The sequence below is a fragment of the Oncorhynchus mykiss genome, chromosome 3 (genome assembly GCF_057628025.1).
Source record: "Oncorhynchus mykiss isolate SJ-2025 chromosome 3, ASM5762802v1, whole genome shotgun sequence".
In the NCBI taxonomy this organism is placed as follows: domain Eukaryota; kingdom Metazoa; phylum Chordata; class Actinopteri; order Salmoniformes; family Salmonidae; genus Oncorhynchus; species Oncorhynchus mykiss.
In genome coordinates this window covers 25,612,136-25,628,706 of record NC_143024.1, presented here as the reverse complement: position 1 = coordinate 25,628,706, position 16,571 = coordinate 25,612,136, and the positions used below count along the sequence as shown (strand labels likewise).

At 41.7% G+C, this 16,571-nt stretch overlaps 1 protein-coding gene across 3 annotated transcripts in view; it reads right to left on the bottom strand.

Annotated features, from left to right (window-relative positions):
• LOC110510617 (intermediate conductance calcium-activated potassium channel protein 4) overlaps window positions 1-14,448 on the bottom strand; it is a 43,084-nt gene extending 28,636 nt beyond the window's left edge. For 2 of the 3 annotated variants that reach the window (XR_016493166.1, XM_090226325.1), the window contains exons 1-2: window positions 13,765-14,422; window positions 7,214-7,309 (exon numbers count right to left, since the gene is read on the bottom strand). Coding sequence is in view for 2 of the 3 variants with exons in the window: in XM_090226325.1 (XP_090082451.1) it covers window positions 7,214-7,309; window positions 13,765-14,046 (378 nt within the window). In the remaining variant the exon portion in view is untranslated. Of the gene's footprint in view, window positions 1-7,213; window positions 7,310-13,764 lie in introns of all 3 variants that reach the window. The other variant, XM_036975405.2, reaches the window with a different exon arrangement.
• Window positions 14,449-16,571: the final 2,123 nt, after the last annotated feature.

Below are 16,571 nucleotides of genomic sequence, written 5' to 3'. Positions count from 1 at the left end.
GAAAGAGAGTGAAAGAGAGAGAGAGACAGAGAGAGACAGAGAGAGAAAGAGAGAGAGAGAGAGAGAGATTGCAAGAGGGAAAGGGATTGAGTGGGGGAGAGAGCGCGAGAGAGGTAGTAAATGAAGAATGTCAACGGAGAATTGTTCATTTGATTTGAAGCATTAAGGAAAAAAATGTTTTATTTATCCGTTATTTTACCAGGTAAGTTGACTGAGAACACGTCCTCATTTGCAGCAACGACCTGGGGAATAGTTACAGGAGAGAGGAGGGGGATGAATGAGCCAATTGTAAACTGGGGATTATTAGCTGACTGTGATGGTTTGAGGGCCAGATTGGGAATTTAGCCAAGACACCGGGGTTAACACCCCTACTCTTACGATAAGTGTCATGGGATCTTTAATGACCTCAGAGAGTCAGGACACCCGTTTAACGTCCCATCCGAAAGACGGGACCCTACACAGGGCACTGCCCTGGGGCATTGGGATATTTTTTTAGACCAGAGGAAAGAATGCCTCCTACTGGCCCTCCAACAGCATCTGGTCTCCCATCCAGGAACTGACCAGGACCAACCCTGCTTAGCTTCAGAAGCAAGCCAGCAGTGTGGTATGCTGCTGGCATGATAATGAAATGATGATGATTAACTAAAGGTGGGAATTGGAAGAACAACAGAAACATGATGCCAAGGCAAACAAAGACCCACCCAAGCAGATACGGAGCCAGTGAAAGTCAAGATTGTGGGGGTTGTAAGCGACACAAGCCCTCTGACTCACAAGTCTCTTAGATGATGAATATAATCCTGTCTGATCCTAGTCTGACATGACACAAGTCCAAGATATCACTTTATTATATCACTAAAGACAATGAAAACCAAATCCCTCGCTCGCCAAAACCTCCAATTCCTGGTGCTTTGAGGTTTCTTTGTAACTCTTGATATTTGAAACTGCCGTAAGCATATTAGAACACTCAGTTCATAGTCTTTCTGCCCTTGACTGACTTTCCCATTGCCCAATCACCCAGCCACCCAGTTCCTGCAGCAGAGGGGTAACTTAAGCCACATTCTTCCCCTTTATATTGCCACACCGTTCCCTTGATATTGCCACACCCTTCCCTTGATATTGCCACACTCTTCCCTTGATATTGACACACCCGTCCCTAGTTATCGCCACACCTTCCCTTGATATTGCCACAACTTTCCTTTGATTTTGCCACACCCTTGCCTTGAAATTGGCTCACCTGAGGCTTTTGGTGCAAGTTCATTTCCTTACCTTTCACCTGCATTTATAGAAATTCAACTGTACCTCCATCATCTGTGTTCTTATAGACTAACCTCCAGGGCAGAGCAAGCCAACCTTAAAATACAGTCCTTGGCCAACCAACCCTAACCAGTTTTTACATCCTTCGAGCCAGAACGAGCTATTGTGGTGGAAAGGACAACAATGGAGTACAGATTCCCATCTGACTGAGGGCTCATCTTCAGATAGAGAATGAGGGAGATTACACATCAAATCAAGTATATGGAAACAAAGAAACCATCCATCCCAGGCCCACTCCAAGCCACATTTCAGAAATGGATTTGTCCAAAACTCTACTATTACCTATTCACATGAGCTCAAGACTAAACTCCAGTTCCCTGTGCTCCACCTTCATTCCTAGCCCAACTGCAGTACCCTTTCAGACTACAACTCCATTTTCACTGCTGTACCCTTTCAGACTAGAACTTCCATCTCCACTGCAGTACCTTGTGCAGTCTCAGATCTAACTTAATAATGCCAAGTTTGTCAGGCCTGCAGTAGTCCATGGAGTCACCCTAGCTCCAGTCCCAGGGACCAGCCAGGCTCCCGTACAAGATTACCCTGTGCCCCCTAACACAGAAGACACAGTACCTCCAGTGGCCAGTGGGGCAAGCTGACCTCACACTGTGGCTGGTGGCCCATTCCAGTTCCTGTGGACAATGGCCAAGACCTCCACCAGTGGCCATCAAGCCAAGACCTCCACCAGTGGCCATCAAGCCAACACCTCCACCAGTGGCTATCAAGCCAAGACCTCCACCAGTGGCTATCAAGCCAAGACCTCCACCAGTGGCTATCAAGCCAAGACCTCCACCAGTGGCTATCAAGCCAAGACCTCCACCAGTGGCCATCAAGCCAAGACCTCCACCAGTGGCCATCAAGCCAAGACCTCCACCAGTGGCCATCAAGCCAACACCTCCACCAGTGGCTATCGAGTCAACACCTCCACCAGTGGCCATCGAGTCAACACCTCCAACAGTGGCCATCAAGCCAACACCTCCACCAGTGGCTATCGAGTCAACACCTCCACCAGTGGCCATCGAGTCAACACCTCCAACAGTGGCCATCAAAATCAACACCTCCACTAATGGCCATCGAGTCAACACCTCCACCAGTGGCCATCGAGACAACACCACCACTAATGGCCATCGAGTCAACACCTCCACTAATGGCCATCGAGTCAACACCACCAGTGGCCATCGAGTCAACACCTCCACTAATGGCCATCGAGTCAACACCTCCACTAATGGCCATCGAGTCAACACCTCCACTAATGGCCATCGAGTCAACACCACCAGTGGCCATCGAGTCAACACCTCCACTAATGGCCATCGAGTCAACACCACCAGTGGCCATCGAGTCAACACCTCCACCAGTGGCCATCGAGTCAACACCACCAGTGGTAATCGAATCAACACCTCCACTAATGGCCATCGAGTCAACAAAAGCGCATATAAGCTTGGTATATCAACCACTCAAAGTTGGCCTTAGTGTGAGTGACCATAGAATTCTATAGGAGTCACCGACTGAGTAAAGTATTTGCCATCATTTAATTTTAGTGAATCACACTACTGCGAGACGTGGCTCTGTGGTTGTGATGTGCTAGTGTAAGCGGGAGGGTTAGGGGGAAGTTGCTGTGGGAGATGATTGGTTGGTAGATTAAGCTGAATGCCTGCGCGCTGGGAGTTTCTCTGTATTGGCTAACGAAGGCCAAGTTTGAAGCATTGGTCCACCATACTCTTTGCGTATTTGGGCGGAAGTGTTTGGAAATGTTATTAATCTATGGCTAATCCGTGTGGCAGTCTGATAAACATTACAATTCATTTCAGTTCTTTTTTGGTGCAAGTTATTTTCCTTGTCTTTTATCTTTGGAAACGTTTATAGAAATTCAACTGTACCTCCATCTTATGTGTTCTCACAGACACACTACCTGGGTAGCCCACACCCAAACCACCAGCAAGCCAACGTAAAAATACAGTTCATTACCAACCAATCCTAACCCTACATTTTTACAATAAGAAAGTCTTGTTCTTATTTGTACATTATAGTTATACAGTATATACCGGTAAGCAAATGCAATTTGCTTGGAACATGTTGAAGATGTACAAAGAATTACAGATGTTCAATTCCTGTGTGTAAACACTACGCACCTGTGAGCCTCATTAAAAGTATGTCGCACACAGCAGAATGAAATGAGGCCCTCTGGTAATGCAAATGATCTGCCACCAATGAAGAGGAGTCTTTATATGTAACTGAAAGGGGAGGGAGTAAGTGCTACTCATCCTGGAATGTATCCAAGCCAGCAGTTAGGCCTGCCACTGTACAAGCAGGGCCATCAGAACCCAATGGGAATGGGAGCTGGGAAGAGGCTTAGGGTTGGGGATCATGTAGAGACAGGTGATGATATTGACAGCCCATAACCCTGGGAATGTGTGTTTACTAGTGCCTGGGGACCCCAGCCACATATCACTCTCTCCGCCTGCACACCGTCCTGAACGATGCTCACATGATAATCAAGAGGGGGACCCATGATATGAGGAAATATCAGCTGGGTTCGTTTTTCTCTGTCCATTTTCCTCTTCCTATGTTTTCTTTCTATGCTTCATTTCTCTGATAATGTCCTTCTCTTTTCTGTTTTTTTTTTTGAGAGTGAGAAAGGTTAACACTAGGTTGTGCTGCCGCATGTTTTGTTTTCAGCCTAAATATGGAGGCCCAATGCACAGCTCAAAAACGATAACCTTCATCCTTGCTTGGAACCTCACCTCTCTTATCTCCCCGCAGCACTTGCGCAGAGCCCCCCCCCTCCTCTCAGATATGCCTACACATGGATGTCAACCTAACAGGTGTTTAAAGACCAGGCAGTGTGGCCTGAAAAACCTTCTGGCTGCCTACCCTTTTGTCAAAAAATGTATGAATGGGACCTGCCCCACTATGTTTTATTTACAGTGTTTTATAATCGCTTACACACTGAAAGTGGTGCTTGAGGCACACTCAGTGAAAGAGAGAGTTAGAGGAAGAGGAGTGAGAGTAAGAGGGGGACGAGGATAAGGAGGAGGAGGAGGACAAGGACGAGGATGAGGACAAGGACAAGCCTATTTGTTTATCTTCTACTGTATTTGTTTTGTCTGTTCATCCCATTTTACTGTTCATCCTGAAATCTGGATGAAAATAAAATGTTTTGAGAAGTAAACAAATTGTATTTCCCCCCTCTTGCATTTCTGTTTATAGTGCAAATATATACTGAATATGCATACATACTGTTTATATTTGTGCACATACATGTACGTGTGAGTGCTATGACAAACTGCGGTGGACTCCACTGCACACTGAACATGCAAAAGACACAAGATAGTAGTGTTTTACATTTTTCACATCCATGTGTAGTTGCCGTGTATAAGAGCTAATCATTTAATGTTTTGTGGTAGAGTTTTGATGCTAAAACACCATTTGAGAAAAGTTAAAATAGTTTTGAATGAAGTGTTTAGTTTTACAAGAGATGTGTGACGTTTTGCATGTTGTGTGTGTGTTTTGGGGTTTTGTGGGTAGAGTCTAGAGAAAAGGAGCCATAGTTTCAGAAATCATGTGTAAGAAATTGGCAAAAATTGCAATCATATACTGCACTGAGTGGTACATAAAATATATCTACTTCTGCACAGTCTTCACACCTTGCACTAACCTGTTTATCATATAGTACCTTGTTGACTTCTATACTGAGCAGTAAGGATATTAACATATTGAATTTCAGTATCTTCACTAAAGTCCTGACACCTTGTGCATTGACAAGGTATTACAGAGCAAGGATGAAAATAAGACGACTAGAGAACTGTACAGGTCTCCGTGAATTCGAGTGTCATCAGGGGGAACGTGCATGTGAGTGTGTGTAAGCCACCGCATGGTTATTTACTAAGAAGTCCTGCTGACAGTCTGTGTGTGTAATCAAGATATCATCAAGGCAAATCAGCATCAGAATTTTTTGTGACCAATCAATGAACAAACCAACAGCTGAATGTTATCAAAGTGAGGTTGGTAGGACAGCCACAAAATTTGAGCAATTCACTTCCAGATCAAATAAGAAGTATGTAAAACAAAAAACACTAATGGCAAATGAAAAAATGCGGCCTCCCCACAAAACTAGAATAATCCCAGTAAGCAAAATGACGTTGAAAAGACGTCTAAAAGACGTCTTTTCCAGACGTTGAAGTTAGGTTTAATTTAGGTTCTGAATGAAAGTTAAACAGGTATTTACCATATGTTTAAAATAAATATTTTCCAGGTCGTTGAAAAGGCATATTTTCCGGACGTTGAAATCAGGTTAATTTTCGGTTCTGAATGAAAGTTGAAAAATGATTTTATAGATGTCTATGTTTGGGCCAAATTAAGGCTGGTCCAGACCGTACAAAATCTGAATCAAACATAGAATGATTGGTTTAGATTTGGTCCGGACCGCACCAAAAACCAATGTCCGTGGATGTGGAAATCAAGGCCGGCAGGATCTGCACCAAAAAGATGTCCAAAAGGCGTCGAGCTGAGCTTACTAAGGTGTAGCCAACAGTGTTGCCTGAAATTGAATTGTATGAATGCCAATCTATGTGGTAAGCTTACCATTTGTAAAACACCCCAAAAAGACATCCGGACAGGACCAAAAAAAGACATCCAAAAGACGTCGGCTTGTGCTTACTGGGATGTAGCCTAGAATGTCGGCCAGCAATGGAATTTTATGAATGCCCATCCATGTGGTAGGCCCACCGTTTGTAAAACAGGCCATTGCATTGGCTGTATTAGTCCTGATTCCTGTGACTAATCAATTTGGTTATTTACAGTTTTTGACAATTGCTTACACATGATTTCTGAAACTATGGCTCCTTTCTTTAGACTCTACCCACAAAACCCCAAAACACACACACAACATGCAAAACGTCACACATCTCTTGCAAAACTAAACACTTCATTCAAAACTATTTTGACTTTTCTCAAAATAGTGTTTATGCATCAAAACTCTACACACAAACCATCAAATGATTAGCTCTTATACACACGGATGTGAAAAATGTAAAACAATACAATCTTGTGTCTTTTGCATGTTCAGTGTGCGGTGGAAACAAGTATTCAAACATGAATACTGGGTGTAGGTAATCGGTAAATGTGTGGCATTTGGAATGGCAGTGTTTTCCAAACAAAACACAAGACCTGTTGGTTTTGAATGATGTGTCTAATGTTGAGAACTGTGTTTAGTGTTTTGTACAAAGTGTGTTTTACAATTGCAAACTGATTGTAAAGCAGATAATGTGCTTGCAGTTTTGCAGACTTGGTCTGAAGATTAGGTAGTACATGAGTTAATAGTTTCACTGAGTGTGCCTCAAGTACCACTTTTAGTGTGTAAGCGATATAAAAAACGGTAAGCTCTGAATATCAGATACCCAACTTTATCAGGAGTTATCTCAAGCCTATTTGCAATGTGTTTACACAGCAGGAAAAGTATTTTATTTTTCGCTATGATCAGCTTGTCAAAAATGGACCAATACAAACTTGAAACAACTGATCATGACAATGAGGTGAAACTCCTGGACAACATTTGTGATTGTACATTCCATATTGTCCATTTTACTTTGACCTCTCCTGTTTTTAGGATATGTTGTTTGTTAATTTGATTGAGCGCCATTTAGGTTAGGCTATTTGATCGGAAAAACCTGCATGATGTAAATAGTGTCTGTCTGATTACATTATCATACTTGTTATCTCTAGCCTGTAGGCTACAGGTGGCCGGCCGCCTAATCCTGCTTACCTTTAACAATTAGTGATATAACGTAACCCCTGCCTTCAACTCCTATGTTCAAAGAGTAACTAACACAGTTCTTTCCAGTGATAGAGAGCTGGGCTGCACAGTCAACAATGGGATCAGAGGTCAGAGAGAACACACACTCACCCTAATGTCTTTATAATGGAAGGCTACGATGAGAATCAGAAGACACCCAGTGGATATGCTGATGGAGCAGTTGATGATAAAGGCGTAGCGGGAGCCCTGGGGAGAAAGAGGATGACAGACAAGTTAAAGACATTAAAGGGAGGTTTAAAGTTATTCAAACAGTGCTTCTGTTTTCGATTATTTTCCGTTTGGCATTTCCAGTAGCAGTGTGTTAGTGTTAGTGGAATGCTCTGACCTTCAGTCTCCGCTGGTCACGCACACTGATTTGGTGACAACTTTATCATGTGTGTGATGCACATGCACCCTCACGAACACACGCACACACTTGGGTGGCATTAGATCAAGTAGGCATATTGACCTGGCATGATATGAAGTATTGGATTCAAGTGAACCACCAGGTCGCGCAACCAAATAAGATGAGTGTAGGCCTACAGAGCTCTTAGCTGATGCATTAAAACGATCTTTATAAACTAGCAGAGCCGGCCCTAGCCACTAAGCGACAACGCTTAGGGCCCCGCGCCTACTAGGGTGCCCCGACCCAAAATACGTTTTTTTTTTGTTTATTGGTTATTTTAGGAACTTAGTCAGGGTCTCAACTTACTGTTGAGAGATAGAATAGTAGAATACACAAGGTGCAATTTGGTGCAAGGTACACAATACACAAGGTGCAATCCAAATTTGGTTGTGTATAAGCAGTTTTTCTACTGTTATGTCAGTCACTGAGACTCACTCAATTAGCACGTCAGCTAACTTTTTCTATATTGGTCTAGACAGCTATGCAAACTAGTAATTGTGTAAAAGTGGTTCAATTACCCAGGGGCCCTGATCTCCAGGGGGCTCCCATTGATTTTGTTATTCGCTCTCACTCAGATATCATATTAACATGGCATAAGTCAGTGCAAAACACTACAAACATTTCTCTCCTCCCTATAGCAGAATTTGTAGAATTCCATGAAATCAGTTATAAAATTGGTAAATATTCTCTCTGCCCTCTGGCGAAATGTGTAAAATTGCAGCAAATGAAATCTAAAACTGTAAGTCACTAACCAGGTGAGAGGTGACATGCTATCCAAGATTCCTAAATCAGTTTATCAACTTTACCCTGGACTGCAGCAAAACCTAAAGATCATGGTACATTTAGTTAGATGAAAGAAAAGGGAACCGGATTTGGCTTCTGTAGCAATGAACATAGCCGCTGGAAGTGGGGGTGCTGAGGGTGTTGCAGCAGCCCCTGAAAAATATGAATAAAAAAAAAACATATATTAATACAAATAAAAAATACAATTTGAAAACCAAAAAATATATATTTTCACAAAAGTAGTGCACTGGGCCGATATAGACATCTGTAGCATAGGCATACTTTTTTTTTTTCAGTATCTCCACTTTGTCAAAAAAGGTAGTTGTATAAGTATGGTTTTCCACAGTTGTTTACACACGTTTGCTGAATCTTTGGGCCATTTCCCCAAAACTCTAAACACAAAACCACAAACACAAAATGCAAAACTCTACAAATATCTGGCAAAAAACAAACACTGCATTCAAAACTGTTTTGTCTCTTTCCAAAGTGTTTTTCTGCATCAAAATGACAGACACACGCGTCATATGAATAGATCTGTCTACCAACCAACAACAGACTGATGTGCTCAACACAAAACACTACTATGAATATCTCATCAGTGTTGTGAGTTCAACAACTAAGCCGGTTGTAAAAGATTGTTACAGTAATGTATACAGCAATGTAAACCTACTCAAATATACATAAATAAATACACACAAATGCAATACAGTTGCCAATTGGTTTATAGAGCTTGGCATTGTGATTGGCGTTGCTTTCCAAAGGGACTAAAGAGATTTTAATTTTGAATGTTGTGCCTAATGTAGAGGAGATCTGTGTGTAGTGTTTTGCAAAAAGTGTGATATAGAATTTAAAACTGAGTGTAAAGCAGGAATTGTGCTTGCAATTTTGCAGACTTGGTTTCGGGATTTAGTACACGAGTTTCAGGTTTCGGTGATTGCGTTTCAAGTTCCAATTTTAGTGTGTAAACAATTGGGGAAAAGAACAGTATCTTGCAGGATTCAATGGTTGTAATTGTAAGAGTTGTTGCCCTGTCTTTTTCTCAGCGATTGTCATTCTAATAGAATCCAGAAAGTCTGTCTTCAAATATGTCTATCACCATGAAGAAAAACAAAGTGCAGTACAGTAATTTAGTACATACAGACATCAAGTGGTTTATGATGATGTGGCTTAGTTGTTGAACTCACAACACTAGTGTTGTGAATTTCAATTCCCACAGGGGACCTGTATGAAATTACACTTTTTTTAAAACTAGGCAAGTCAGTTAAGAACAAATTGTTATTTACAATGACAGCCTAGGAACAGTGGGTTAACTGCCTCGTTCAGGGGCAGAACGACAGATTTGTACCTTGTCAGCTCTGGGATTCAATCTAGCAACCTTTTGGTTCCTGGCCCAATGCTCTAACCACGAGGCTACTGCTGTACCAGTATGCATTCACTACAATAAATTGCTCTGGTTAAGATCTACTGAAAGGTAAAAGGAATGAATACACCGTTTCAATTTACACATAGAAATAAGTTGCATTTGCAGAGTATTTCAAGAAAATGGAAAACATATATCAAACAAGTATTTTTATATTCCACAAGTACAATATTATCAGATTAACTGTTTTGTACAGATAATTATCAGACTCAAGTTTCAAATGCTGGTAAACCCTCAATTACAAATAGATTTAGTTTAAATATTTTCACAAAAGTAGTGCACTGGGCCTTTACTAGTCCTGTATTAGCAGACCATCAGCGCTAGCATACTACTTCCCGCGAATTATGCAATGATATGTCAACACATCTGATAAGTAGGCTGAGTGTCTTAATAATTAACCCCGTGAGTAACTATCACTTGACTTCCCTGTACTTGAAACGATCGTCTCGACAGTAGGCTAAGTAGGCTGAGTGATAAAAGTTGTGCTGTTTATTGCCATGACGTCCACGCAGGCAACTGATGTAACCTCGATGAAAGTTTTAACGGGGAGTTCATTTAATGATGGGTGGTTGGAGTTTACAGTCTAAAAGTTATAATTGCAAATTTTCAGACAAAGCTAGGGAAACTTCAACGCAGAGAGGTGGTATGGTGTGACGTGCGTTGGCAACTTTGATTGTTTTCCACAATTTCCACAATTTCACAATCAGCCCATCTGCATCATGTCTAATTTTATCCCAAGCCTAATTGGACTCCACATCAGCGTAACGTTAATTTGACTACATTATTAGACCTCTATCACATGGAGACCACAGCTCTGAGTGTCTAAATTTGTTTTGGAATATTTTCCCTTTGGAAACAGAGTAATTTCAAGCCTTTTTGAAACGACCTAATTTATAGTAACTCTAACACCGTTGTTTATCCAGGCCTTGGACAGACAGGAAGGCCACCCAAGACCAATGCAGGCCAGAATCCATCCCATCAGCCTTCAGACAGAAGCTGTGAGTAGAGGATGTGAGTAGAGCCTGAAACATTCATCATAATTCTAAATTAATTATTAAAAGAAAGAAAAACCCCTTCTGTTGGTCACTTTTGATAAGGTCTAGTTCATTTGCAACAATGTCCTCTGTGTGCTGTGTTCCGTGACAATGGCACACCCAAATAGTTGCTAGGCCGTCGCTAATAACATCAATCATCATTGTTGTTTGTTTTGTTTTTACAGTCACAACATGATGGTGTTGTATCGGCTTTACTATAGAAACGCATCCTCTTGGCACACAGTCAAACCTGACGCCATTTAACTCTGGATAAACACAGTGCAGATTAGCTGATGTAACTAACTAGATGGTCACACTCAGTAATATCAGTCTGGCATGCTGGCCCAAAGACCTTGACAATCAGCCCAGCCTCAGCCCAGCCCCCCATCTCCAGGAGAGGTGAAACTCTTGCATTATTCAAACAGTCTCTAATGAAACACAAATGATGTGGAAAGATCCAAAATGACCGTGGGCAACCTGAGAAACACTAGCTGTGAAGGGAAACAAATACAATGTGGAAAAAGTACCACAAATAGCACATTTTCCTCATCCTGTATAACCTGGTTTCCAAGGAAAAGTATCCTTAAATACACTGTCATACAGAGAGGGTATACCAGTCTTCTAGCTATTTCTGAGCATCCAGTTATCTCACTCATCATGTAGCCTGTTTTTTTGAGTTTTGATACAACTTATGCATTTCCAAAAATAATAGTTTGGCAAACTCAATTGGTTTTCAAAATCAAGATAATGTATAGGGAAAAATGCATGGAAATGCCTGCCCGGGTAATTGCCAGATACATCAGCATATGGAGCTGTTTGCAACATCAACTTCTGCGTGTCAGCCTAGTTGGCAATCAATATTTGATCAATCATGACAATCATTTTAATCAAACAAACAGATTGGATCTCCTCTCCCTGAAATCAGCCTGATTTAAACAGCCTGCCTGCTGCACTCAGCAGTTTTCACTTCACTTGCCTTGGGACCATTACACGGAGGAATTAGATCAGCTGGACAGGAACTATAGCTTGCTCATCTAGCTGTAATTACCTCAAAGTATAGGGACCTCAGATTGGATCTCCTTTCACTGGATGGCCAGGCAGGTATAACCAGGCTGACCGATTGTTTCACTCCATTGTTTTCACTTCACTTGATAAGTGAAAGTGAATTGAAAAAAATGGCGAGTGCCATGGTCAGGTTGGTACACCAGGGTAGGAAACACCTACCTTATAGTGTTAAGGTGGTCTGACATTTGGTTGCATCATGGGTGAGTTGCTGAGAGCCTCTTTTCTACTTATGGACCTGGCACGTATATTCTAGAACTTCAGTGGGACGGAGTTAAAAACTGCTTGACTGTGTGGACTGACATTTTTATCCATCCTAATCTGTATGTTGATGTGAAGAGACGGCAGTACCAAGCAAGCAGTGGTTCTGGAAATGGGCTCATAATCAGAAGGTCACCGGGTTCAAATCCCAGTTGTGGGTTATGCTATTATGCTGTGACGCAAGTCATGCTTGTTTAACGGGTCTGTTAATCAAGGAAATGGTTACGACAACAATTAGACACGCCGTTCCGTTCTCTTCCTATGAATGGACTGAATATAGTATTTCTGTACATAGATTAATCCAAGGATTTTGTGGTAGAGCTACAGGGCACATGTAGGTTGATAATAGCATTCATGATCTTTATGTTGTATCAACAGCACCTGTTTTCTGTCCGTCTGACTGACCTCTTCATGTTAAAGGGATACTTTGAGATGTTGGCAATGAGACCCTTTATACTTCCCCAGAGCGTGCTAGCAGTTACCCATAGCCTTCCAGTCATTGCGCTAATGCTAGTTAGCATTGCTCGTGAAACTACATCCAACTTCCTTCATACTAGACACAGAGACATAAAAATGACATCCACAAGTTCATCTGACTGTGGGGAAGTAGATAACGGGCCTCATTGCCAAAATCCCAAAGTATCCCTTTAACATGTTAATTATCAATGCAGAAGTTGAAACTCATTCTCCACACAAGGGGGGTGACATTCACTCATTAAAAAAACACAAATAGTGTTCAGTAGGTCTGTGACCTATTCTCAGACAGACTCTCTTTCTTGAGCAGCCTAGTCAGAGTACTAGGGGTATACACAGGATATCTGGTTCCCTGAGATAGCTGCTACTATTCAATGAATTTCTGTGGTGGCTTGGCCAGCAGTAGGTCAGTTGATTCCTGCAGGTTTCAGTTGTATTACATGCTGCTGTTGAGGCCTGCGTTGCTGGTCATTTCATCATTGGTCAGGTGGGGACAAGGTATTGAACCCTAAAGAGGTCTGTAGCGCACCAAACCAACATGGTCCCTGTGGTGTCAAACAGGTGTAGTTAACGATTAGGTAGAGAATCAATCTGATTTATTTGACTTATTACAAGGACAACCTTGGTGTTCTCACCACTAGCCTATTCAACAGTAACTTGATAATCATGATGGCATTTGCTGTTCTAAGGGGAATCATATATTGTGAGCTTTCCAAATACGATGTACCACTGACTTTACTCTCTCTCTCTCTGGCATGTGGCTATGACAGGTCAACAGGTGTCTTAGACTAAATCACTTTTATGGCACATGATAACTTGTCTCTTGATTAATCAAAATATGTGAGCTGAGAAATTATGAATATTCTGTATATCCATAATGGCCTGTACAACTCATAGTGGCATATGTTTGACACCTGTCTTTGACCCACTTTGAATGTTAGCATTCTGAGGGAAGCCTTGTACTTTAAGTTCACTGTCTTGATCGTAACATTTTTAAATAGAAACAGCTCTTTCAGTTCTTCTCTTTCAACTTGAGAGTTGCAAGACTATAATGTAGGTCCACTTTATTTCACTGAAACTGAAAACCAACAGCAAACAACTTTAATTGCCAGGGATTTGTTATGCTTTCCTTGATAAATTCGTTAGCATGATTATATTTTAACAGTCTTGTTGGTAGTTGAAAGTGAATTTTACGGAATGTGACGTGACCAAAATGACTTACCGGTTGGTAAATAAACGGACACAGCTCCGCGTGCAGTATCATGAGCAGTGTCCCAACCAGCGCAGTGCCTAGAGCCCATGCGCACAGACACTTTTTGTTCTCCAATAAAACTTTTCTATCTCGCAATCTATAAAGATTGCCCCCCTCGATTTGAGGCATACGCTTCCCAGAGTGGGACAGAGGCACAGATATCTCCGTCATGTCCCCGCCATTTCTGTTGATCACTCCATCGCAATTGTCAACTTTGGAGTCGAGGTGCAAATTGCGGGTTGTCATCTCCATGTCGCGTTGGGTTCGGCTGTGTCCGCTCTCCGTGTTGTTGTCCTCTGATGCCTCGTCCTCTCACTGTCCTGCCTCTGCCCTGTCCGTGCTCTTCCCTGGAGTGCGGGAAAGTATACCACGATGGGCCAGCTGTGTCCCAGGTCCTCCTCTCCGTGGCTCATGAAAGTAGCGGATAAGGACTGTATAACTAACTGTATGAGCTCACCTGAACACGAACATCGAACACCTCCACTAGCGGCATGTGATACGCTCACCACTGACAGTTGACTGGGGCGCTATTCTTATTTGCAAGGGTTATGAGGATATACTGTATGAGAGTGCGCCATAAAAAAGTATCTCGCTCTCTCTTTCTCTCTCTCTCTCGCTCTCTCTGTGTGCGTGCGTGCGTGCGTGCGTGCATGCAGTGGTGGAAAAAGTACCCAATTGTCATACTTGAGTAAAAGTATAAATACCTTAATAGAAAGTTACTCAAGTAAAAGGTAAAGTAACCCAGTAAAATACTAATAAAGTCTAAAAGTATTTGGTTCTAAATATACTTAAGTATCAAAAGTAAATGTAATTGCTAAAATGTACTTAAGTATCAAAAGGAGAAGTACAAGTATAAATCATTTCAAATTCCGTCTTTTAAGCTATTTTCTTTAGGAATGTATTAAAGTAAAGCACAGATACCCCCAAAAACTACTTACGTTTTTTAAAGTATTTTTACTTAAGTACTTTACATCTGTGTGTGTGTTGGGGGGGGGGGGGGGGGGGGGGGGGGGGGTCCTCACGCAGATGTAGGCTAGCCTACTCATTGGATAATTCTAGAGGCTGGTAATTGCATAAGATACAGGATGTAAGGGTTTTATGACCAGATGATCAAATATGATAATTTCAGATGGTGAGGGTCAATCACCAATTCAGTTAGACAACTATTTTAGCTTGTCGCTCTCTTTTTGAAATACCGTTTTGATGGGCTTTTCAGTGATGTGTTCCATTAATTACAGTACTGATAAAAAATAGATTTTAAAAAATCCAGCAATCCCTGTCAAAACAAATTGTTTTAAAAATACCACAATACTGTGTGCTCCCAAAATTCTATTCTGTAGCCTTCTAGAATTAATTAATTAATTTTGGCATTATCAATTGCAAATAAGCTGTCACATAGGCCACCAATAAAAAGCACATTATAGACTAGTACTGTTGTTATTTACCTGTGCATTGACATGGTGAGCCTATTCTCAAACAACACTTTCACAGCTCCAGGGTAACCTCTGGTGGACAAAGGAGTAGGGTGTTTATTGAGATTTAGGGACAACGTATACAGTATGTCGCCAACTATTTATTGTCAGACACCCATTTATATGAGAGGGATTTTCAGGCTCTCTTGAATAAAACTGCATTGTTATTATTTGACTGTTAATAAACGTCCCGTGGAATGTAGACGTCACCTCATAATTGTTGTATTTTGTTTTGTACTGGTCTCAGATGTCTCAACCTCTAAACTCTAGAGATCTTTATCTCTCCCCAACAAACTGATGCATTAAGTGACATTTAGATAACTACCCCCCCCCCCCCCCCCACCTTCCCCAGACACCTAAGTAACATTCCTCAAAAATCCTTGAGCTATAGTGTAGTGTACACAATCTCTCACCCCATTTCCTAGGTTCTATGCCTGGGAGGAACAGCGTCATGACCTTGGGCCATGTGACGCATTCACCCCACACGGATCCTTCCGACAAGGTATCCTGTGCTGGGCTGCTGCTGACGACAGTGTCACTACTCTCACGGCTCTAAGTGACTGGATGACCGCCTCAGAGTGGCTTTCTACTGGACCTGACCTGGTATCTGTATCACGACCTGACCTGACCTGGTCTCTGTATCAGTGTCCGGGAGAGGTTGTGAAAACAGGGTTATGGTTAATTGGTGGAGACTGATTTGATAAATACTGGGCCCAAGGCCAACATAGTACACTATATATATACAAAAGTATGTGGACACCCCTTCAAATGAGTGGATTCTGCTATTTAAGCAACACCCATTGCTGACAGGTGTATAAAATTGAGCACACAGCCATGCAATCTCCATACACAAACATTATTGCGGGTGTAGCGAAATGCTTGTGTTCCTTGCTCCAACAGTGCAGTGATATCTAACAATACACAACAATACACATAAATCTAAAAACTAAAAGAATGGAATTAAGAAATATAGAAATATTAAGACGAGCAATGTCAGAGTCCGGAGTACACTATATATACAAAAGTACAGTACCAGTCAAAAGTTTGGACACACCTACTCATGCCAGGGTTTTCTTTATTTTTACTATTTTCTACATTGTAGAATAATAATGAAGACATCAAACTATAAAATAACACATATGGAATCATGTAGTAACCATAAAAGTGTTAAAAAAATCTAAATATATTTTATATTTCAGATTCTTCAAAGTAGCCACCCTTTGCCTTGGTGTCAGCTTTGCTGGAATTTCTTTCCTTAATGCGTTTGAGCCTATCAGTTGTGTTGTGACAAGGGTGGGGTGGTAT